The sequence below is a fragment of the Herpailurus yagouaroundi genome, unplaced genomic scaffold, assembly GCF_014898765.1.
Source record: "Herpailurus yagouaroundi ecotype Mexico unplaced genomic scaffold, PumYag 198, whole genome shotgun sequence".
In the NCBI taxonomy this organism is placed as follows: domain Eukaryota; kingdom Metazoa; phylum Chordata; class Mammalia; order Carnivora; family Felidae; genus Herpailurus; species Herpailurus yagouaroundi.
Window position 1 is genome coordinate 12,447,759 of NW_024412429.1, and position 25,633 is coordinate 12,473,391.

Sequence of the window (25,633 nt, forward strand, 5' to 3'; positions counted from 1 at the left end):
AACTCTCCCCTGCTACACTGCCTGGCACACCCAAACTCATGTTGTCACTCTTTCTCATTATTTTTAATGGATCCTGGTTCAAAGCATGTGTGGGCTGTGCAATTACTGCTTGGCTGAAGGTGCAGTATTCTCTCTGATGTCTCATAGACACTGAGTCCGGGAGGCATCCCAAGGACGAGGAAGGGTTCCAGCGTTTCACTGCACCGCATCTACCCATCGCTTCCTCTTGGCCCCTCCTAACTGCATTTTCACGGTACTTTTATCAATGGAACATTTATCAATTCACCTTTGGCGGGGCACCGCTGTCCGGGTTAGGACGCAGAATGCTTTGCACACCGCCCCGTGGGCACCAAACTGATCAAGGGAACCAATTACCCCTGTGGTCCCCTTCTGTCTCGGACTCACAGATGCATCCAAGGCTCCAGACTCTAGAACTGCTCGTGCAATCTAGTCTCCAAAGAAGCCTGGTCGTTCTCAGTCGGAGAAGCACCTTATTTTATTTACCTACGACATCGACAAGTGACAGCAACAACAGCAATAATAATAAGGCTAACGCTGGTTTAAATTATTAGGGAATGATGTCAACCGTACAGGAGGAAGTTTTACCTGAGGTAGAGTCAATTCAGCAAAACGTTTTCTAAAAGGCTGTTACATTCGTGCCGCTGCATGGTATGGAAGCTTCCGAGACGTGGTTCCTGCCCCTGGAAATCTTATTGTCTAGACAAGGAGGCCATTTTTAAACACACACATAAAATAAAATCAGAGCCAGCATGTTCTTATTTTCTCGGAGGAATGAAAAACCAGGAGGGAAAGTGGAAGAAACAAGTTTCATTACTGCAGCTTTTAAATCAATGTAGCTTTATTTCTATCATAAAATATTCACTGTAGCATGACTTTCTGAGTATTTTTGGAAAAGAAAAAGTAAAGCAAAGAAGCCACGGAGTATGTCAGCATTAAAGAAACTTAGATACCTAATAGCCCCACCCCTTAATTTAGCAGACGGAGGGCTAGCGGCCCAAGATTTAGCTTCTGACCTATGGTCACAAAGGCCATCCCCAGGAAAGCCACATCAAGAAGCCAGAGCTTCAACTCTGTGGCCGTGAACTTGCATCCCTACACACTTCAACATTCATTCTGAAACTCCAGCCTTCTCCCACCCCTCATTTTGTCTGCTGCCTGCTGCTATCTATGTGCACATACCCCTGACGCTGTATTTATCTCTGTGAATAAAGCTAAAACATTTAAGAGCCTGGAGGAAACCCAGCCAATAATTTTCTCCACCTGTCTCATTTCACAAAACAAAAGATTTGAACACAAAAGGCCCAAGGCTCGGGGCGCCTGGGTGGCTCAGTCGGTTAAGCGTCCATCTTTGGCTCAGGTCACGATCTCACAGTTCGTGAGTTCGAGCCCCACGTCAGTCTCTGCACTGACAGCTCAGAGCCTGGAGTCTGCCTCAGATTCTGCGTCTCCCTCTCTCTCTGCCCCTTCCCTGCTCACGCTCTGTCTCTCTCTCTCTCAAAAAATAAATCAACATTTTTGTAAAAGGCCCAGGATTTGCCGCAAGGCATAGGGGAAGAACGGTCCCCCAAGACCCAAAGCCAGGGCTTCTAAGACCTAGTCCAAGTTCTACCTCACACGCGCCCCTCCTGCTCTGGGGCATGGCCTCCTTCTGTCTTTACTAACTCTTGTCTAACCAGGTGACTGCTGTAGGTAACCTACTGTTCACCTCTGGCCACCCCCATCCCTCACTCCTTAACTTCTAGGGGCTCCAGGAGCACCATCACCGTGTAACCAAACTGGGCTTTTTCCTCCCGGAACATTTTATATACTAGAGTAGAGATAGAGCCAAGGATTAATAGCTTACATTCTCCTTCCTGACTAACTGTACGAGGAAAAACAATCCACTCCATTTTATCAACATGGAAAAATCAGAGCCCGAGACTGATGTGACAGCACCAAAACGAAGTGTGTGATGCTTAAAACGTCCCAAAGTGGGCATGCAAGATTATTTGTGAAAATACATAGAGACTATGCAAATACATAGAGACTATGAAAATACATAGAGACTATGGTTTTGCAAATCTCTCTCTAAGCGTACACAGAAAGAATTGCATTCTTGCTATTATTTCTGTAACTATCCACACCAATTCTCAAAACGCTTTCTGGTTCTCTCAAGCAGGAGAGACCTAAGGACTCACTCCTTTGGTCCAACCCCATCCTTCTTGTCTACCCCCTTGCTATCTTCTCCCTTACTCTGTGCATCATATTGCCTCACCCACAGCATAGGTGGACAAAAGGTTTTGTTCCCTCTGCTATTCTGAACACGTTGCTGAACCCCACTGAGGCAGAAAAGGATAAGTGGGTCAAATTGCTTTGTGTTGCCTGCATAAATTGAGCCTTTATCAGGCAAACAAGAGGCTCCCGGGGAAAAAGCAAGGAGGGTTGATGTAGGTGAGAAGAGCTGCCATGCAAACAGACCCAGCAGTAAACAAAAGAGAAACAGAAACACAAGAAAGATAACAGAAGCAAAAATAACACTGAAGGGCTTGTGACCTGTCAACGCAACAGAGCAGGATAACGGGTAAGAGAGTAATGATCAACAAAGACGGCGAGTCAGCCAGAGAGGGTCTAGCGAACCTGAGTTCAAAAGAGTGAGACATCCTTCCCACTCCCAAGGCCGTGTGCTAGGAGGAAGGTGGCGGTGCATTTAGAATCCCAAGCAGGGAATTTAGGGGAATTAGGAAAGACTTGAGTTCCAGTCCTGGCTCCCCAGGATCCAGTTCTATCTCCTCAGGCAATTCTACCCATTCCCACAACCTCGGGGTTTTTTCTTCTTTAGATGAAGAATTGGACTAGACTTCAAAGAATTCTTGACAGCCTCAAATTCAATGAAGACTGAGCCTCTAACGTTTGGTTGAACAAGGGTCAGTACCAACGCCAGCATTAGACAGAAAGAGGCATGATTACACGGCAAGTACACAGGCCAGGCGGTCAGACCCCTCTGGGGTCAGGTTTTTCTGGTGCACCTAATTGCCTTTGCGACCCCGGAAAATCTGTTTGATCTTGCCGGACCTCAGTTTGCTCTTGCGTCAAACACAGAGAATAACCATATGCCTCGTGGGGTTGTTTGGTCCCCGACCTAGTATAAGTCTTCCGCCATTTTAAGTTACGTCCCTTCCAAGGGAGGAGGACGCCGTACGTTATACACACCCACTGGTACAAGACTAGCCTGCTGGCAAACCGATCGTTAATAATGCACCTGATTCTCATAAGAGGTTGACATAGGATGGGATTTATTAAGAATTAAAATGTTCACTGTCTCAACTGCCAAGAAGATGGTGGTGGATCGTGTTCTGATTCTGTAAATCTCGATTTAAAGTTCTGACACACTCCTTTTATGTTTTATTCCTGATAACACTGGATATGCATGCCTGTGTGGGTGTGTGTGGATACGGTTGTGGATTTGGGGGCTCCTTCAGGCAGACCCCCACGTTGTGACGCACTGCTGGCCCCCCAAAATGACTGCTCAAAATGCTTTTATTTAATTTCCCATGTCCTTTGTTGGCTCACGAATATCGCTTTGTAAGCCTTTGACTTTGGCTGAGTTGGGAGCATTTATGACCCTATCGTATGTAACATAAACATCAATCTGCTTTCCTATTTCTTTGCAAATTCAATTATTTCTAATTACATAAAGGCATCATTGATCAAGTAAGCATAAAAACCAATACAGAAGAGTTTAATCTCTTAAATAAGCTTGTACACTTCAAGGAATAATTGAATGTTATAGTATTTAATACAAGGAGATATCTTTATCGTTGATAACTGGCCCAAAGTTAAAGGAAAATGTCTGAATCCCATCATGTTATGTATTGATTTTGTTCAAATTGAAAATATCTGGATTCTATTTTCATTTCCTTTTCTTCTCTCTCTCTCTCTCTCTCTCTCTCTCTCTCTCTCTCTGCTACTCTCTGCAGGCTTGGAAATGGGTTTTAGGCCCTGTGGTCTTATACACGTGTGAAAGAATAATTAGGTTCTGGCGTTTTCGACAAGAAGTTGTCATTACCAAGGTATGCATGTAGCTTTATGTCTGAATAAAAGCCTGAGTGTAGATGGAAATGTTTTATTAGCCCAAGGTTTTAATTTGCCATTTTTATTGCAGAACTGTCTGTAATTTAGAGGCCCATCTTCTGTTCTAATAATTGCTCGTATCCTGCGCATCTTTTAGTGTGACTCATTTTACTGAGGACAGGGATCAGGGCTCCAGACTGGTACACAGAATTCTGATAAAGGTTTACGGTGCAGCATGGAAGTCATCTCTTTTTCTCTTTCTTTCCGTTTCTCACTAGGGGACTTGTTTCGGGGGGTGGGGGGGGTGAGGACGGGCAGGAGGACTAAGCTTTACATTGGTCATGGTAACTTCCAGTACAATCACTTCCTTCAGCACACGAAGTCGGGGATTTTGCAAGCACACAAATAATAGAACTACATTTTCAAGGGCACACACTCCCACTTGGGGCTACTGGCGGAAGATCGGGGAACAATCACCCTCAGGTTCAGAGTGGAAGTATAATACGGAGCCCCACTTAGTGAGTGAGGGCTCTGGGATTTTTTTGCAAATTTGCACCCCTCCGCACAGCTCTCCAAGTTTTACCATGTGCTGGAGGAAGATGTGAGTACCTAGACTAGGTACCTGTCTAGGAGACTGAAAAGTACCAAGTACCCTGCCCCCGGTGTTTTAAACCTCCAAGAAGAAATGCTGTGCTCACCAAACCTATATTGCTAATACAATATTAACAGAGTACTCTATCTCCTTAACTGTCTTCATGAAAACAGATGCATAGAAATTGCTTCATATTTCTGTTTTAAGCTCTTTCCATGTTGCTGCTTTTAAGTTAAGCACCAAAAGATATCAGGCTACGTCAAAAGCCAGACAGTAAAACTTCTGGAAATCCACTAGAGCCGTTACTAGGGAGACAATTTAACAGCAGAATCAGAACAAATATCAGTAGGGAGATGGGAAACAGAACTAATGATTAAAATGCTGTGAGATTCTCTTCCGAATGGAAAAATCCTGTCACAGGATCTAGACGTTTGATTTTGTTCCCACCACCTCCTGCCACAAAAGAGGCCATGGGGGCCTAGAGAGATTGTTTGTTTGTTTGTTTGTTTGTTTTTTCAGAAAACGATGGAAATCGAGGAAGGGAAATTAGTTCTTTCCTTCCGGTAAGCACCAAGTTGCAAAGCTCTTTTTTGTTGTTGTTTAAGTTTATTTATTTATTCTGAGAGAGAAAGAGAGAGAGAGGTAGAGAGATTGAGAATCCCAAACAGGCTCCAATCTGTCAGCACAGAACCCAATGTGGGGCTCAATCTCACAAACCATGAGATCATGACCTGAGCCAAAACCAAGAGTCAGACGCTTCACCAACTGAGCCACCCAGGTGCCCTGCAAGGCTCTTAAAAAAGTGATTAAGAGGGGCGCCTGGGTGGCTCAGTAGGTTAAGCATTGGACTCTTGGTTTTGGATGGGGTCATGATTTCATGGTTTGTGAGTTCAAGCCCCACGTCAGGATTGTCACTGACAGTGAGGAGCCTGCTTGGGATTCTCTCTCTGCCTCTCTCTCACAGAATAAATAAATAAACTTTAAAAAAAAAAAAAAAAGCAGTAAGAGGAGTCCACCTAAAACTCAGAGCCTAAGCAGGACATTGGAAAAGACCCAACTAAAACAAAACAAAACATTTCACAGTGAATTTGAAGATTGGTTTCCACCTAGAATGAAAAAACTCACAGGGTTGGGGCGCCTGGGTGGCTCAGTCAATTAAGAGTCCGACTTCGGCTCAGGTCATGATCTCGTGGTTGACCAGTTTGAGCCCTGTGTCAGGTTCTATGCGGACAGCTCGGAGCCTGGAGCCTGCTTCGGATTCTGCGTCTCCCGCTCTCTCTGCCCCTCCCCCACTCATGCCCTGTCTCCCTACATCTCAAAAATAAACATCAAAAACATTTTTTTGAAAAGAAAGAAAAAAATCACAGGGTTAATGAACCAGAGATTGAGAAAATGTACAAATTGTTGAAAACAGTAACAAACTCAGACCTACATTTTAAAAACATGGAGATAATTCTGTATTTTAAGAATTCTGTAAGTATTTTAAGAATGCATAATTAAGTGCAATGGCTGATAGGCTAGCTTCTATTCTCTTGGTCCTGCTCAGCTGTGCTACCCAGAGCTTGGCCATTTGAGACCTAAAGTCACAGGCCAGACACCACATGGCACCGGGGTGCAGCTACCCACATCTCCCACAGCACCCCGAAGGAGACGATCGTCACGCTTGTTAGAGTTGCCCAGCCAGATATGAAAGGGATGGCAAGATCCTTGGAAGTTGACGGCAAATGGTATATGTACATTATACCTCAAAAGAGCTGATTTCAAAATTTAGAAACGTCTGATGGAGCAAAAGCCAGTCTCTTCTTCTTTAACCTGAGGGGGTAAGAAAAAACAAATGATTCTCTTGCTCTGATTTAGGTGGTGAGCCACCCATCTGGAGTTCTAGAACTTCACATGAAAAAGCGAAACTTTAAAATGGCGCCAGGGCAATATGTCTTGATACAGTGCCCGTCCATATCGTGGCTGGAATGGCACCCCTTCACCCTCACGTCGGCCCCTCAGGAGAACTTCTTCAGTGTGCACATCCGGGTAGCAGGAGACTGGACGGAAGCTCTGTGTAAGGCCTTTGGGGCAGGAGGACAGGCCCGGAAGGACTCCTGGAGCTTGCCAAGGTCAGAGCCTGTTTCTTTTTTACACACAAGTTAGAATTGTAGAACAAATAAGGCATTTTAGTGCATCGACGTGCTTACCAAACCCAGCAATATCTTTATTCTAGAAGGGCAAGTTTTAACCCATTTTTTAACTTTGGGAACCTATATAAAAAGTATTATTTAGTAGATTCCCAGTAGAGGCAAGTACATTTCTTTAAAAAAAAAAAAAAAAAAAAAAAAGTTCAACAAAGGCAGGCAGCGATCCAGGAAGAGGGAGCATTTTGCTTCCTCAGCTCCAAAACCACCCTTGGCTAATTATATGCAGCCTGTGATGAGTAAGAAAGCCCTGTGAACTTTTCTGCTCTTACAGTCGGAGGTCTTTAAATTATATTTGCCATTTTGGTCTTCATAAGGAGGACACTTCAAGGTCAGAATGAATCCGGTGGGCCCCATCCACTGGAGAAGGTGCTAAACAATTACAGATGGAAGTTCATAGAAGGACAAAGTGATCTGAGAGTCAAGAAAGGTAGCTGTGCCCCTTCATTCAGTCAGTCCTGCGTGTGTGTATACAACAAGTGTCAATTAACCTCCACCGTGTGTCAGAAATACGGAGATGCCCAGGCGCTGCCTCCATTTTCTAGGACCCCGTGGGGGCCGATGGAATCAATATCAACCTGCACGCAGAGGAGCTCGTTGTGCTGCAAGGGAGATGCACGGGGGGCGGGGTCTGAGAAGGGTAAAGAACACCAGTAGCACATGGACTCATTTCCTAGGGTTGTGGTAACAAAGGAACACAAACCGGGTGGCCTAAAACAACAGAAAAGTATTCTCTCCCAGTTCTCGGGGCTCCGGGGCTGAATCTAAGTGACAGCAGGGCCAAGCTCCATCTGAAACCCTTCGGGAAGAATCTTCCCTTGCCTTCTCCCGGCCTCTGGGGGTTTGCCAGCAATGCACGGTATTCCTTGGCTCTCAGCCTCCAGCCTTTGTCGTCACACGGTGTTCTTCCCTCCGTGACTGTGTCTCCGTGGCCCCTTCTTATAAATCCTGGTCATATCGGATGAAGGGCCCACCCTCCTCCTGTATGACCTCATCTTAACTTGATTAATTACATCTGCAACAACCCTGTTTCCAAATAAGGTCACGTTCTAAGGCACCAAGGTTAGAACTTCAACATATCAGCTGGGAGACACAATTCAACCCACAATGACAGCCTATTCAGACAGGCCTGGGCACCAGACCGAAGTCCCACCGTAAATTACCAGGCCTTGGCCTCTGTTAGCAAACAATGGCTTAAAGTCGATTCCCACTCTTACAGCTGGATTACCCAATAAGTAGGCAAAACCCACGTTCAAGGCCCCTGAAAAACACGGACACACACAAAAAATGTGGAGAAAAACGGTTGGAAGAATTTGACATTTCAAAAGATGCATCAAAAGATTCCCTCTTCTCAGGGCGCCTGGGTAGTTCACTAGGTCAAGTATCTGACTTCAGCTCAGGCCGTCATCTCATGGTTTGTGAGTTCGAGCCCGGCGTCGGGCTCTGTGCTGGCAGCTCGGAGCCTGGAACGTGCTTCGGATTCTGTGTCTCCCCCTCTCTCTGCCCCTCCCCTGCTCTCTCTCTCTCTCTCTCTCTCTGTCTCAAAGATAAATAAACATTAAAGAAATTTTTAAAATTAAAAAAAAAGAAAAAAAGAGAGAAAGAGAGATTCCTGCCTCCGCCATCCTTGAATGGTGTCAGGAACTACCAGGCAGTAGCCACCGACGTAAGAAACTAGGTGGCGAATGCTGTCAGGACGCACTTAGGATTGGACTTTCGGAGGGCAGGGCATTGTCTGTCCCTGCCTATATGTCCGGGGCCTGGCACAGTGTCTGATATGTATTGGGTACATAATAAATATGTAATGAAGAAATTAACAAATACCCGGACCCAATAGGGATGCTTCAGCTCATTTATTTTAACAAATATTTACAGGCGGCAAACTAGGCACTCGAATAAACGTAAGGCTCAGGACCTATTTAGCCAATCGTCCCTCTTCCCCCCTCCCCATGAGACACTGAACTGTAACCGTGTAACACTGGGCTTGGTCACGTTCACTAGGTAGGAAGAGTCACATGCCTTCATTTCAAAGCCTGGAACTGAAGAATGGTGTGATAACAAACCAAGTACGGTAAAACCTCGGTCTGCGAACACAATTCGTTCCGGGACATGCTTATAATCCAAAGCACGGGTATATCAAAGCGAATTTCCCCATAAGAAATGATGGAAACCCAACCCAATTATTTGGGTTCCACAACCCAAAAATATTCATGTAAAAATGATTCCGATACTGTAATATAATACGAAATAACAAAGAAAACACACAATATTAAAAAAAATAATAAACAGATTAACCTGTACGTACCTTTGAAAACCTCCGTGGCTGGTGTGAGGGAGACAAGAGAGAGGAGGGTGGTTGTGTAGGACGACTTTCACTATCACTAACAGAATCACTGCTATCTGTTGGCTCAATGGGATCTTTTTCTTTTCACGCAACTTTAACAAAGAACCTATCCAATGACCTACAATGAAGCAAAGTGTTCCTAAGCTTACTCAGGCATGGAAAAGCAAAGGACTGTCCATAGGGACTCCGAAGTGACAAAAAATACCCCAGTGCCAGTTGTGGGCACTGTCCAATGTTCTGAAACATCAAGGATTTCTGCCAAACACCACAGCCTGAGACCGAGCACCTGAGCATGGGAGACGATCACCCAAAATCATTGTGAAGAGAGAGAGAGACACACACAAGACCTATTAGCTCAGTTGTGATCATGTGACATGCAGCGTCACATACTGCTCATACTGCAAGACATCACGAGTTTATCAAACTAGAAATGTTTGCGTGTCTTGTGGAACACTCACCCAACGAGTTACTCGCCATCCAAGGCTTGACTGTATAAGCATCATCTCTGGAGACAAATCAGCTGACAGTACCTAACTACTACTCCATTTAAGACCTTCTCTTTTTTAATCATGGAAAGGAAGCAATGTAGCAGAATTCTAAGATTCAGAATGCAGTGCAAAGGCCTAAAATCGGGAGTAAAACTAGACACACAGAACGTCCCTGCCCTCCTTTTGGCGTTGCCCAGATCAGTGCTTTCATCCTGTCTCTAGCCTGGTCTCTGCTGTCAGTGTATACAGTTGCCTGGTCTATCAACCAACCTTCCCTTTCGCCCACCAGCTGGCATTTCAGTCAATACCCCAACAAGAACTCAGTCACGTTTCTCGGTAGTCAATATGCCTTCTATCTGTGGAGTGCATCGTCAGCTCAAGGCCCAACATGATATGTCCTCTCCCCCACTCCCCCCCAGGTCTCCCTGGGCTTCTCTGCCCCACCTCCTGCCGCCCCCCCCCCCCACCACCACCACCACCTTGCACTCAGCCGTTCTTCCAGGCTTCCTTCTTGTTTTTCTCTTCTGATCACCTTTACCACTTCTATCCCCTCCATCTGGAGCACTCTTCCCTAGATCTCTGCTTGGCTGCTCCCTTACTTCCCCAGGCATTTATTCAAATGTCTCCTAGTGAGGTGTTTCCTTCCTGCCCCGTCTGAGACAATGACCCCCAATTGAAGCTCAATAACCACTTCGTCCCATGCCCTGCTTCATTCTTCTGCATGGTACTTAACACCACCTGACACACGAAATATCTGCTCCTTTATCTGTTTACCAGGTATCTTCCCACGCTAGAATGGAAGTTCCATAAGAAAAGGGACATTATCCATTTGGCTCACTTTGTTGCGTTCAGTGCCTAGAATAGGCCCTAACTCTTAGTTGGTACTCAGTGAATATTTATTGAAGGACTGGAAACGAGTTGTTGGAAACAGTGCAGTTTCCCTTCATTTGTTAAACTCACTGATCTCTGCCTCTGTACACGTGTAGGCATATTTGTCTAACTCTTCAATATATGAAGAATCAGAATTTTACTGGATTTCCTTGTTCCATTTTATCTATTAACGTTATTTTGTCTTTGAATTGAATCAAACACATGGGAGGGAGAAGTATAATTTTTCACTGCTTTGGACCCAGAAAGGATTTTTTTAAGTTTGTTTATGTATTTATTTTGAGAGAGAGGGAGAGAGAGAGAGAGAGAGACTGAGAATGAAAGTGGGGAACTGATAGAGAGAGAGAGGTAAAGACAGAGGATCCCAAGCGGGCTCTGCACTGTCAGCATGGAGCCCACTTGGGGCCGGAACCCATGAACTGTGAGATCATGACCTGATAGTTACATTTAAAAAAAATTTTTTTAATGTTTATTTATTTTTGAGAGAGAGAGAGGCAGAGCATGAGCGGGGGAGGGGCAGAGAGAGAGGGAGACACAGGATCCGAAGCAGGCTCCAGGCTCCGAGCCGTCAGCCCAGAGCCCGACGCGGGGCTCGAACCCACGAACCGCGAGATCATGACCTGAGCCGAAGTCGGTCGCTCAACCGACTGAGCCACCCAGGCATCCCCAGAAAGGATTTAAACCAGCCCGAGGAATCTGTGAGGCCCAGGCAAGAAGCAAACCTAGACAGAGAGCTGGGAAACTTCTCTATTCTCTGCCCAGGAAAAGGGAAGAGGATGGGAGATATTTTAAAGCACTTTGCCTTCTGAGGTAAAACGGAGGAAGTTCTCAGAGTTGATGCTAGAGATTTCAGTGACTAACCTGCTTCCTAGAGCCAAGGATTTCAGTTCTGACAGCCTGGGTTCAAAGCCCAGTTTTGCATGTGCTCCTAGAGAGTACATGTCACTGTGTGCCTCAGTTTCCCCATCTGTAAAATAAAGATGATAATCGTAGTACCTAAGAGTTTGTTTAGGTTTAAAGGTGACAGTCCTTTAAAAGCCCTTAACATGACGCATAGTGGAGAAAAAAAAAAAAAAAAAGGCTGGCTGTTATTATTAGCAAACCATGAAAGGTCACCGACCGCAGAGATGTCCGTGACAGCAATGACCATAGGGAGGACGTGTCTATGAGCAAAGGCCATGGGTTCAGAGAGTCGAGGGTGGAGGTCGATGAGGCGGGTGGGTGTGCCGCGGACCAGAGCAACAAGGAACCGCACGGTGTGGATGCCGGAAAGGGCCGTTTTCCAAGCGGCATCCTTAAACTCTGGATCCAGATCGAAGAGGAAGTAGCTGGGTGAACTGGATGAACAAGAATTTGGGCAAAGACAGTCGATTCAGGATTGCGAGAGGTCTCCAGAAATGGAGACGTTTTGGTCCAGAAAAGAACAATCAGGGCGTCACGATAGCTACCATCAACCGTTGAAAGACCTGAGACAAGAAAGGGAAGAGAGCCGGTGCGCGTTTCTCGGGAGTGTGGTCAGAAGACAGAGGTCGGTGACACGTGCGAAAAACTGTCTATTGCTTTGAACTGCCCCCCTCCGCCCCCCGCCAAGTTAACAGCAGAATGCGATCAGCTGTCGGGATGGTGGAAGGAAGGATGACTGTATTATCTATATTATCAGGGCAGTTGGACTAAATATTTTCTCCTGCCTCTTCCAGTTTAGATGCACAATTCTGATTCTGAGGAAATTTATCTATTGTGTATTTCTGTGGATTGTGTGACACAATTCTTCTTTGGGTTTAATTGTTATCTTTTCAAATCAGTGTCAGAGAAGTCCCAAATACAACTAATTATAAAAACAATTAACGGTAAGACATTTTAATCCTTGGACAGTTTCATTTTTTCTCTCTCAATTCCCCTTACCTAATTATTTATAAAATAATCTACAGTGGGCTAAGATACTAACCCTTTCTGGTTAATGACCTTTTATTTTTATTCTTCCATTTCCATAAATCAATATGTAATAAAGTCTTATTAATTAAGATTAACTTGAAGAGAGTTAATTTGAATTATTAGGAGGTCTGGCATATGGAATATTTAAAAATAAAACCCAATTGAACTTTCATGAACACAAAGTAAGCCCAAATGGGCCAACCTCGGGTGCCTTCTACAGACACCCCTTAGGGAATGGTTATGAATAACTTAGAAGCCTTTTAATTAGCATATCTCTGTTCATATGTAAATGTGTGCTTTTGGAATAGTTGAGGTTATTTAATACATTCTGCTGACTGAAATATTTTAAACATTCCCTTTACAATTTATTCAACAAATTGTTACTGAACAGCTCCATGCCACAGAGCATGCCAGGCGTTGGGACGCAGTGGTGAGCAAGGACAGACCCGGCCCCTCCCTCCAGGGAACTTGTTGTCTCGTGATCAAGAGAGACACAAATCAAATCACGCGCGCACACCCCAAAAACTGTAAAACTACAACAGTGATGCAGACTACAGAGGAGGGGTACATGGGGCTATAAAGTATATAAGAGGGGATTTAGCCTTAGTGCAAAGGATCCATGAAGCTCCCCCAGGGAAATGATGATTGAGAGAAGACCTAATGAAAGGGTAACTATGAACCAAGACAGGGAGAGGGGAGGAATCGGGACCGAGGATTCCTAGTGATTACTTGGATTATCACATGCAAAGGCCCTGTGGCAGAAGGGGGGGTACTGTGTATTTTGGGGAAGGAAAGAAAAGCCAGGTGGAGAACTGGTGTTGAGAAATGGAGTCGAATCCGGGGGCCAGTCTCTTCCGGACCATGTTAAAGACAATCGTATTTATTCAATAAATATGCTTCATCCTTACCAAGAAAAACTTGCTAAGCAAAGACAAAACGTCAGTGCCGTTCCCGGCCTGATCATCACAGATTTTGAGCTCACGTAATCTGAAACAACAAGTTTTAGAAGTTCCACATACCTGACAAATGATCTCAAAATTATACTTATTCCAAATGAATGGCTTCTATTAGATGAAAATGATATGAACGCACTAAGATGTGGGACTGAATAAGTGAAAACAGAGAAGAAGCATGTTAGCAAAAGGACACATAAGGCTTCTAAACCACCTTCTGCTTTATTCCTTTGATGGTGGAAGAAAGGAGAGGAGGGAAGGGGAGGGAAGGGGAGGGGAGAGGAGAGGCAAGGCGAGGCGAGGAGAAGAGACGGCCTCTTCTACCAGGGCCAAAACAAGCTTCTAGAAATTGTAAGAAGAGCCGGCCACGGGGAAGAGGAGTGGGCTCAAGCCAGAAAAGTCAGGCTTTGTCCTACCATGAATGCACCTGGGCTGGCCTGTCTGGTCGTCCCCCCGCGAGTCCAGGCCCCCAGTTCCTCATGTTAAGTCTAGGCTCTCCAGACAGGGCATTCTCAAGCTCAGAGCCAACCCCCCTGCACCCAGTTACAAACATCTTGCAAAGAGCCGTGCTTGAGGGTGGCTTTGTTTTCGAGAGCGTCGCGTCTGAACGTCACCAAGGCCACATTCTGTGATTGCAGGCTGGCGGTGGACGGGCCGTTTGGAACCGCACTGACGGACGTGTTTCACTACCCAGTGAGCGTGTGCGTTGCTGCAGGAATAGGGGTGACTCCCTTCGCCTCTCTCCTGAAATCCATATGGTACAGATGTGAGTCGCACACCCAGCTGAAGCTGAGCAAGGTATGGAAAAAAATCATTAGTTCACACTTAACGTGGATTAAGAGGTTCCACATCCTTCTATCTATCATCTGCCAATTCCTGGGGAGGATTTTAATTAACTAGGAGGGATAAATTCAAGGATCCTTAACTATACTTATGTTCTTAAAAAATCTCCATTCGGTATTACATTTATGAGAAGGGTTATGTCTAATCTTGTTAAAGATGACAAGACATAAATTTTATTGCTTCGTTGCCATTACAGGACACGTAATTGCTCATGTCAGTAAAATATGGACGGGCTGCAAATGGCTTTGTGACTGGGCGACAGTTAGTGATATTAACAGGAGGCCTTTCCCTCAGTCTCTTTGGCCTGATACTCTGGTTGCAGGATGCAATTCAACATCTTCCTTTCGTGCACTCGTAGCCTTAACAAGAATGTCACGGTTGGAACTCACTGGCCTGCTTACTTGATATCGCCAAGCTCAGAATCTCTTTTGTCATGTCTGATGTGTTCTCTGACTAGACACCTCCATGGTTACCTTCCTTCCTTTGTCCTGCCCAGAGACTGTCCGTACTTTAACCCTCCGAGGCCCAGCCGTAGACACCAGAACAGCAGGAGAAAGGGACCCATGTTGATGCCGAGGGGTGTCAATTCAGGAGGACTCGGGATATTAGGCGAGCCCGGTTCCGGTCCTGATTCGGTCACTTCTCGGGTTCACACTTTGGCTACACTTTCCTACCTGTCAAAGGAACTCACTTAATTCGATTAGCATGTCTGTCTAACATAGTTGGATATGAACATTAGTCTTATGATATGGCCCAGAAAAGAGAACTCTGTGGTCATAAGAACTTAAAGTACTACAAATCTCATTCTAGGAGATTCACATCATTTCTTGCCCTATTAAATAAGTTCTATAGAAAAGAACCTCATTCGGTTTTGTTTCACCCACTTTTGTCAAGCTTAGTTAGCCATGGAAACCTTCTCCACCTAGCATTTATTGAGCAAGAGCATTCTTCAAAGCACTGGGGCAGTATGAGACTAGAAGAGCTCTAAAGTTGGGGCTTTCCCAATTAAGAAATAAGAATAAAACTAGCTATCATTTCGTGAGTTTCCAATGACAGGTGCTTGACATACACTTTCTCATTTGATGGTTATAACCTTCCCAACAACTTTATAAAGTAGATAATACCAAGCTTGTTTTCCAGATAAGGAAGCTGAAGGTTAGAGAAACCAAAGCGTGTTCCCTAAAAATACATGGGTAGTAAAAGGCAGAATCAGGATTCAGATTAGATCCATCTGGCTCTTTCCATGACATCACCAACATATGGTAGATATGACTGCTGCCATTGTGTTATAGGCAGACTGTGGGACTCCTGGCCAGAGAATCCGCCCCAGCCTCACTCCACCCTCACTAAATGCATCACCTTGAGTGACTCAAGTCACCTCTCTGACTGGGTTTCCTGATCTGCGAAATGGAGAAATAAGGGCCCATATCCAACGGGGAGTTTTAATACCAAAGAAGACAAAGAAATAATGTAATGTGTGAACAATGTAACGTAAATGTGTACAGAATGATATAAAAGTTCATTATCACTGCCAAAGATGTGGCTCGATTACCACTTCTACTACTAATAGCTTAGACCCATCAAGCCTTGACTACCTGGCAGATGGGAAGTTAGACGTTTTACACATACTATCTCACATCATCTTTTGAAGGAACTTATCATTTTTATTCCCATTTACAGATGAGAAAAATCGAAGCTGATCACAAAGCTAATAGGAACGATAGCTCGTATTATCAAATTGTCATCATTGCCCTTTCAGATAAGTGACATCCTCAGTTTAGTCCTGAGGAACCCAAAGCACAGAGAGCTGGGAAATAGTAGAAGGAGAGTCCGAATCCAGACTCTTCTTTTGCTAAAGCCCATCGCCTCTCCTCTCTGCCACAGTAAGTTCCAACAAAGTGTCTTAGTCTGCTGGGGCTCCTATCCCACGATACCAACAGAAACGTATTTCTCACAGTTCCGGCTGCTGGGAAGTTCAAGGTCAGCGGACTGGCTGACGCGGTGGCTGATGAGAGCCTGCTTTCTGGTTTACAGATGGCGGTCTTCTAGCCTATAGCTTCCCTGGCAGAAGGGGGTGAGGGAGCTTTTTGTAGTCCTTTCTTCCTTTTTCATCAGCGAGAGTCCGATTTGTTGTCTCGCAGTTCTCGACTCAGTGAGGAAAAAAATAGACACAGAAGTCTAGAAGTCTGGAGTCTTTTTCATAAGGGCACTGGTCTCATTCCTGGTTCCTCCTGGATAAACACATCACCTCCAAAATACCCAACTTCCCAATATTATCACTTTCGGGGATTAGGTATCAAAATATGAATTTTGGGGGGACGCAGACATTCAGTCTATGGTACAAAACAAGTAAATCAGCTACTGTTCTATTTATCTGGGCCTCACAACAATGCTTTGTTATGGTTTATGAGGATTTCTCAATCCCCTAAGCTTTCTCTCTCCTCTTGCTGTCTCCCAAGTAAAACTCACCCATACAGGCAGCTTCTTCCTTCATGGTTTTCCCAACACTAAAGGTCATGTTATATTTCACATGAAGATGGTGATGGTGGGCCTGACTTTCGTTGACTGATTCGCTCAGTGAATAACTATTCAGCACCTACTACATGCCAGGCCCTTGGATACAGATGTGACATGCCTCTCACTTTCCTCACACCAGACTTAGAGCACCCCACCCTTCTCTCAATATTCATTAGCCTTATGCTTTTATGTCATGTTCACAAAGGATCTCATTTTCCCTAACTGATTCTGAGCTCCTTGAGTGCAGCTTCTTTGGATATGCATAATGAGATACACAAACACACACACACACACACACTATAATTTTTTAATAAATCACGTAGTGAATAAATGTCTCCATGCCAAAACGAATGAACAAATGGCTTCTATGCCATTTTTGATAAAAATCCTAGTTTACGAAGATTAAGTCATGTTTATTTAACCAAAAAAGCGATCTGTTCAGTAATGTTAGAATTCAAATAATATGTTTCAATTATTTTACTACAAATAGGAAAAATTTTTATAAGAACCCACAAAATCCTGACACCACCTCCTCCTTCACTATTTCATTGTTATTTCTGGGCTCTGTGTTTGGGGTTTCTCAAGGCTGTTTCAGCGGGAGGGTTAAGCAGTTACCACAAAGCTATAAAACAGGGACATTGATCTCCATCCAAAAAAAACCCCCCCAAAAAAACCAAAACAAACAAACAAACAAAAAAAAACCAGAAGCCAAACGATTGGAAATTAAAAAAAAGATGTTTTTATAACTTACAGAAACTGGGGGCAATATTGGGGCAATAGTCCACCAAAAATAAAGGTCAGAATAATGGTATATGGCAGAAGAAAGCTAAAAGCATAGAATCACAAAATAACTTGAGAGGTCTTAACTTCCCAGCTTTGCATATGACCATGAAAGGTCAGAGTCTGTACTTAGACTGGGAAATGAGGAAATGATTTGTCTGAAGTCCCCCAGCTGGTTAACTGCTGAATCAGGGTCGGACCGTGTGTTTCCAATTTCCACATCAAGGCTCTTTTATGCAAGAGGTGAGATTTCATGCTATTGAAAGTTTAGGCTGCAAATTATGCTTAAGATTCACCTTGTTAGAGTCTACATGTAGCAGAAGAAGTTTAAAGAAGTTTTTCTGTCTTAAAGCCACTCTGTGCTTGTTTGAGTACAACTATCATTAGGCTTATGTAACTAATATTTGTCAGGACCGCCTACGTGTTTTTGAAATATACATACCCTTTCCATGAAACTGTCAGCATCTATATAATTTTTAAGTGCAGGGGAGCACAGCAGTACATATTTATCTAACAAGCGTCCTCACAAGTATAGCTCTGGACTAGAGTTTTCAGATTGTTCTCTTCTGTAGTAAGGAAAGGGGAAAATGCAGCCTAGGGGTTCTGAGCTGGAATTTTAAGCCTAGATGGTTAACTGCAGTGAGATGCAATTTCCTCCTCCCTGTATAAAAGACCGGTTGGCATAAAGGCATACATTTTTACATACAAGCCTGACGTTGCAAGCCTACAATACTAACAAAACCGAAAGTTTTGTTGGTTGTTAACCATTGCAAACTGTTAGCTCTTCACCCTTCTCCTCTGCCACGTTATTCTAGAACACTTCTAAGTTAAATGCAGGAGAATAGCCAATAGGACGCCCGCTGCTTCTTTAGGATCGTGTGTAGCGTTTTCTATTTGAAGCCGGGGTTTTAAATTTTCTTTCTAACTATCTTTTATTTTTAAAGATGGTGGGGAGGAGGGGGAGAAGTGGTTGGGAGGAAATTTCCCAAGAAGGCGAAGTTAACAGCAAGTTAGAATGATGGCTTGCCAGGGGGGAAGGAAATGGGGAAAGGCTGCAATATGTGAAAAGAGGTGTTTTCAACACAGGAGTAGGAGTCAAACTTCACTTGGTGGAAGGCAGATGCACACAGGACACATCTTCGGGATGAGGGGAGGAGGTGTGGGTGGTTGAGGAGTCCCTGATACAACTTGAAGGAAGCTGAGTGCTGGGCGTGTAAATACCCCCTGGCAATGAATGTTCTCCAACGCCTGCCTAACGGGATGATTAATTCCACATCGCACTCGATTTGTGAAGAGAGCTTTTGAAAAAAATTAGGACAGTTTGCTTGTGCAAACTGTCAAAATGATGAATGAAATAGGTGTGTACAAATGGGGAAGGGGGGATTGCGGGCATCAATATATTGGCTTATACATTTTAGTTCCCCTAATGTCACGGCCGTGTAGACAGGGCTGAGAGAACGGCCAACTGGAAGATTTGGTTCATTTTCTTAACTGCATATGTAATCTTCAGACTATAATAAGATAGATTACCAAAAAACTGAGATAATCTCATTTCTTCATAAATTGTCTTCCTTCATCGCCTCAGTAATACATAACCATGATAATGGGTATTTATAGTGTGTCCCATGCAAGATGGCCTTGGGTTCTTAACCTAATATAATAAACAGATAATTCAAATAAAAAGACAGCATGGGCCAGTGGGAACAAGGCAAGGCGGCCAAGAAAGGCAAAAATCCATACTCTACTTAAATATATTAATAAAACAAAGGAGGGCCTGCTCTCTTTTCTAATGAATGAAAAATGCACTTAATTTAATCTGTTTAGTTTGAGAAATTATTTGCTTTCCCTTTTCCTCACACTGGAGCTCTGGCCACTCCTGGAATTGATCACCTCTGCTAACCACTCCCAGTGCTGTAATAAATTGAACTGGGACACACGAGGCCACGTTTACCTATCCAGAAAACACCCGTGCCCCCCCATCGTTCCCTAGACAGCCTCAAAAGACTTCAGTCCCCTATCAGGACTCACCCTTGCCCTGTGGGATAGTGACTAGTATTAATAGTTTTGATATTGTGGTTTATTAACCACACAAGCCATACGAGAGTATAATGTCCTTGTAAAATATTCAAATAAAACAGTCAAAAATCTCCCTCCATTGGCCTTCCTCCCCAAAGTAACCACCACCACCACTTTGTTCTCTAAGGGGTTCACCATTAAACATGGGGGTGTGTCTCATTCCCTTACTTCTCCATGCATCTGCGCACGCACACCCACCCATGTGCATATCACGGTGTTATTTTATTCGTACGTAAACAGAGATGTGGGTAGGGAGAGACAGAGAGATGTGCACTTTGTTTTATTGTTTCTTCCCTTTATATAACATGGCTCAGCGTGCCTTCAGCATCAATACCTAGTGATTGACTATCATTTTTTTTCTTTTTTTAAATTTTTTTTTCAACGTTTATTTATTTTTGGGACAGGGAGAGACAGAGCATGAACGGGGGAGGGGCAGAGAGAGAGGGAGACAGAGAATCGGAAACAGGCTCCAGGCTCCGAGCCATCAGCCCAGAGCCTGACGCGGGGCTCGAACTCACAGACCGCAAGATCGTGACCTGGCTGAAGTCGGACGCTTAACCGACTGCGCCACCCAGGCGCCCCTATCATTTTTTTTCAATATCTGAAGTTTATTGTCAAATTGGTTTCCATACAACACCCAGTGCTCATCCCAAAAGGTGCCCTCCTCCATACCCATCACCCACCCTCCCCACCCTCCCACCCCCCATCAACCCTCAGTTTGTTCTCAGTTTTTAAGAGTCTCTTACGCTTTGTCTCTCTTCCACTCTAACCTCTTTTTTTTTTTTTCCTTCCCCTCCCCCATGGGTTTCTGTTAAGTTTCTCAGGATCCACATAAGAGTGAAAACATATGGTATCTGTCTTTCTCTGTATGGCTTATTTCACTTAGCATCACACTCTCCAGTTCCGTCCACGTTGCTACAAAGGGCCATATTTCATTCTTTCTCATTGCCACGTAGTATTCCATTGTGTATATAAACCACAATTTCTTTATCCATTCATCAGTTGATGGACATTTAGGCTCTTTCCATAATTTGGCTATTGTTGAGAGTGCTGCTATAAACATTGGGGTACAAGTGCCCCTATGCATCAGTACTCCTGTATCCCTTGGGTAAATTCCTAGCAGTGCTATTGCTGGGTCATAGGGTAGGTCTATTTTTAATTTTTTGAGGAACCTCCACACTGTTTTCCAGAGCGGCTGCACCAATTTGCATTCCCACCAACAGTGCAAGAGGGTTCCCGTTTCTGCACATCCTCTCCAGCATCTATAGTCTCCTGATGTGTTTATTTTGGCCGCTCTGACTGGCGTGAGGTGATATCTGAGTGTGGTTTTCATTTGTATTTCCCTGATGAGGAGCGACGTTGAGCATCTTTTCATGTGCCTGTTGGCCATCCGGATGTCTTCTTTAGAGAAGTGTCTATTCATGTTTTCTGCCCATTTCTTCACTGGGTTATTTGTTTTTCGGGTGTGGAGTTTGGTGAGCTCTTTATAGATTTTGGATACTAGCCTTTTGTCCGATATTTGACTATCATTTTATTTAGTGCCTTCAGAGCATCCCAAAGTATGGATAGCTCACAATTTATATAATGATCTTATTATTAATGAACATTTTGGCTGTCCAACAAGTCATATGAACTGTTAACGAGAACAAATGGAGGCACAAACAAGGAGAGTCCTCACTCCCGGGGCAAAGCAGTAGCATAGCCATGAGATAATTAACGTTAAAGATCTTTTAAAGAAAAAGTCTTGGGGGCGCCTGGGTGGCTCAGTCGGTTAAGCATCCGACTTCAGCTCAGGTCACGATCTCACGGTCCGTGAGTTCGAGCCCCGCGTCGGGCTCTGGGCTGATGATGGCCCAGAGCCTGGAGCCTGCTTCCGATTCTGTGTCTCCCTCTCTCTCTGCCCCTACCCCGTTCATGCTCTGTCTCTCTCTGTCTCAAAAATAAATGTTAAAAAAAAATTTTTTTTTAAAAAGAAAAAGTCTTGGAGACTAAAAATGGTTGACAAAGACTGGCCTCGGTCTTATAATGGTTAATCAGAAAAATTATTCTGTAATTATATTTCCTTAAAACAGAACATGGAAGCCACATTAAGGAAGTTTCTCAATAAGAACAAATATTGCTTCAAAATTTGTTTGCGATTATATTCATCCAGAGGACCTTCACGACAACAACAACAACAAAATAAAAGCCGGGACAATAATAGCTACCACTTTTTGAGGATAACTAACATTTATTTATGTTTTCTAATCAGCCAGTCTTTATCTCTTTGGAGAGAAAAACTCTCTTTTTGGAAAATGGTACTGATTCCCTCAGTGGCAAGTCTCTGTCACCCTAGTTGTTTAGAGTTTCTGACGGTCCCGTATTTTGTTTTTGTTTTTTTTTTATTTTTTTAATGTTTATTTATTTTTGATTCAGAGAGAGACAGAGCATGAATGGGGAAGGAGCAGAGAGAGAGGGAGACACAGAATGTGAAGCAGGGTCCAGGCTCCGAGCCGTCAGCACAGAGCCCGACGCGGGGCTCGAACTCACGGACCGTGAGATCATGACCTGAGCCGAAGTAGGACGCTCAACCGACGGAGCCACCCAGGCTCCCCGACGGTCCTGTATTTTGTACTGCCTGGGTACCTGAGCATATAGTTCAGGCTGCTATAACAGAAATACCATAGACTGGGTGGCTTAAACAGCAGATGTTTATTTTTTTCACAGTTCTTGAGGCTGGAAGTCCGAGATCAGGAAGCCCACATGATTGGGGTCTGAGGAGGCCTCTTGGGCTTACAGATGGCCACCTTCTGGCTGTGTCCTCACATGACAGAGACAGAAAGAGCTCTGGTCTCTTCCTCTTCTAAGAAGGACACCAATCCCATCATTGGAGGTCCCATTCTCATGATCTCACCGAAATCTAACCTCCTCTCAAAGGCCCCACCTCCAAATACCATCACATTGGGTTTCAACCTATACTTTTGGAGACATACAAACATCCAGTTCATAACAGTGGGGAACAGAGGGCGCTGTCCCGAAGGAGGTGAGGTCACAGTGTAACCCACTGGCCTTCTCCTGGGTGGAGGCCGTGGTCAAGGTCAAGGTCAACGCTGGCACTCCGTAAAATGTTTCCTGTGGGCTTTGCACACGCAGAGCCTGGAATGCACTTGGCCGGTGAAGGGGTTCCTCTTTTTGGACCACATCCTACAATCACTGCTGATATTCACAAACTGGCGCTGGAGATAAAGCGTAGTTTCACCTCTTCTCAGTGATCACCGCCTCTATAATTCACAAGTGACCCATGGGAACACAGACCCCCCAAGTAAAGCCGATGATTCCCTTTGCTCTCTCTAATATAGACATGTGGTATGCATTCTGGAAGCTCCTCCAAACAACAGAGAAGAGAACAGGGGTCGCAACTGACAGGTCTGAGCACTTAATGCACGTATTACACACTGTGCTTCCATGACCACAGGCACTCTCACCCTCACCATAATCCCGTAGGTTGTTGTTCTAGAGGGTGGTGGGCTTTCTGCCATTTTATGTACTCGGTCATCCAGGCTCACAGTAAATAACCTGCCCCCAGTTACCCACCATGGGGATGGTGAAGCCAGGAGTCTAGAACAGGTTAGAGGACTCACAGGCTCACAGTGTCCAACTACTCTGCCTCACCACATCATCAAACTCTGTCCTCAGGTACAATCTCCTTCTTTGAAGAGGAAATAAATAAAAAATTGTTGGCCCCGTTCCATCCTCGGGGAATCGATGTGGGGTCTGAAGAAATAGAGGTTGTACCTGTGGAGGTATCCTCTGCCTGTGTTCAGAGATGACTCTCCAGGCCGTGAGATAGGAGCCTCTCACGGGGGGGGGGGGGGGGCACCAGTGGACCCCCCTGGGAAAGTCGATGGGTAGCTTTTCTTATTTCTTTTTCTGAGATTGCTTCTCCAAAAGCGGCGCAGATCCATTTCCTTCTGACCCCAGAGAACCTTGACCTGGTCCAATGCAATTCTGCAGAATTCGAAGAGGAGCCCAGTTTCAGAGAGCGTGGGTGGTGCTCGAAAGAGAATACAGCTCTGTGTGTCGCTCAGACCCAGGCCCTCCGAGGTGGGGGTGGCTGAGTCTGGTACGGTGGTTCGTGCCAGGAATGATGTGACATGAAGGCTTGTGACAGGCCACGTGCACACAGAGCGCTCTAAACCCATTGTGGGCTGCCGGAGTAGCCTCGCGAAACGTCTGCGGATCCATTATATCTCTAGAAATGTGTGCGACGAGTCCTGTAAAAGCAATAACTTTGTTACTGTGAAAGTCCTGAACTTTCATCTCTCTCCTGAGGATGACTTTCTACTTAACAAAACTTTTTAAAGTCGCCTTAAGTATTTGGGGCCCCGATACCAGCTACAGAATTCTGGAAACCACGCTTTAGACTGGTAACTGATTTGGGGTGTTTTTTTTTTTTTTTTTTTTTTTTGGAGACTGAGGAGGGGTGAGTGTGGGAAAGATCACAGAGGTGTAGCCTGTAGTTTGGGATATTTGTTCTACCAGCGACCGGGTCCTTCCTACTGGACGAAATGCAGAAGTCGAACTATCCTGTCCCTTCACAGTGAGTATCCCTCACCGTTAGAAGGATTAAAGAGAGTCAAAGTAAATAGCCTCTTTCTCCGTTCAAAGTCTCTTCTCTTCTTTTTCTGCCTGAAGCACTTCTGAGCCTGAATTCAGCTTTCCTTCATTGCCTCTTGCACCAAAGCTGCCCTGTGTCACCTGTAAGTCAATTACAGAGGGAAAAACACACAAAGCCATTAGAAGGAAGTAAAAAGTATAAAAGGCCCGGCAAGCCCTAAGAACGCTGACACACTGCTAAGCCACAAGAAAGCAAGAACAGGCATGATTTCTATTTGAAAGGATGAGGGTCAGAGTGTGCAGGAAGCTCAGATGTGGGCATTTTTCAAGTAAGGATGATTGAGACTGGATTTGAAATTGACAGGTTTTCAAAAAAGTAAACAGGGTATTTTTCCTACATGAAGGCATGCTAAGCACGTTCCTTAAGGAATGGAAATAATAGAAAATAAATCAACGATGTTTGTTTTAACCTGAATGCCACCATGAATGGTCCTGGGCAAAACAACCTACTGAGAGCAGGAAGCAAGGGGAGGTGCGTAAGCAAGAACGGTATTAAATTCAATCAATAGGTTTTCTGTTCTGCCATGACCAAAGCAAGGAAAGAGGAAGGCTAAGGTTTTCAAAGAATAATTTACTTTTTCTAGGTTTATTTATTTATTTTGAGAGTGAGCGCTCCTAAGTGTGGGAGGGGCTGGGACAGAGGGAGAGAGAGAGAGAGAGAGAGAGAGAGAGAGAGAGAGAATCCCAAGGAGACTTCACACTGTCAGCCCAGAGCCCAACGCAGGGCTCAATCTCAGGTTCGTGAGACTGTGACCTGAGCCAAAATCAAAAGGCGGACCCTTAACCGACTGAGCCACCCGACTGCCCCTCAAAGAATAATTCAGATTAGGCACTACACAAAGTGAAAAGAAAGAGGATAGCAGTATTCATCACCAACCCAGGATGTCAAATCAGCCTCCCTTGCTTCATGATCCGTCCTCAGACCTGCTAGACACTCCCCCATGCTTTCCCCTCTCGCGCAAAGTCAAGGTGGCCCCAAGCCCCATATCTGTGCTTCCCGGCCTCCCCCTCAGACCTCATCTCTTGCTGCCTCCCCTCCTTCACAACTCCAGCCACACCAGCCCCCCGGCTCTTCCCCAGAGGTCCCACTCCTTGCTCCCTCCATCAGTACCGTGATTCCCCTGCCTCCTTTATGTCTTTGCTCAAATGTCCCCTTCCCTTGACCATCTGATGTAGTATCGCAGCCCTTTCCAGCCCACCTTGTGTTTCTCCATAGTACTTACCACCCTCTGATGTATTCCGTGTTGTGCTTTATCGTCTTCTTCTGCATCTAAACACAAACTCTAGGAGAATGGCAAATTTTTGCT

The 25,633-nt window shown here is 44.7% G+C and overlaps 1 protein-coding gene across 1 annotated transcript in view; it reads left to right on the forward strand.

Moving 5' to 3' along the window:
* Window positions 1-25,633, forward strand: part of NOX3 (NADPH oxidase 3) — a 62,749-nt gene that overhangs the window by 19,519 nt on the left and 17,597 nt on the right. Inside the window, exons 8-10 of the mRNA XM_040448798.1 lie at window positions 3,978-4,070; window positions 6,521-6,774; window positions 14,093-14,252. Of these exons, the coding sequence (XP_040304732.1) occupies window positions 3,978-4,070; window positions 6,521-6,774; window positions 14,093-14,252 (507 nt within the window). The remainder of the gene's footprint in view (window positions 1-3,977; window positions 4,071-6,520; window positions 6,775-14,092; window positions 14,253-25,633) is intronic.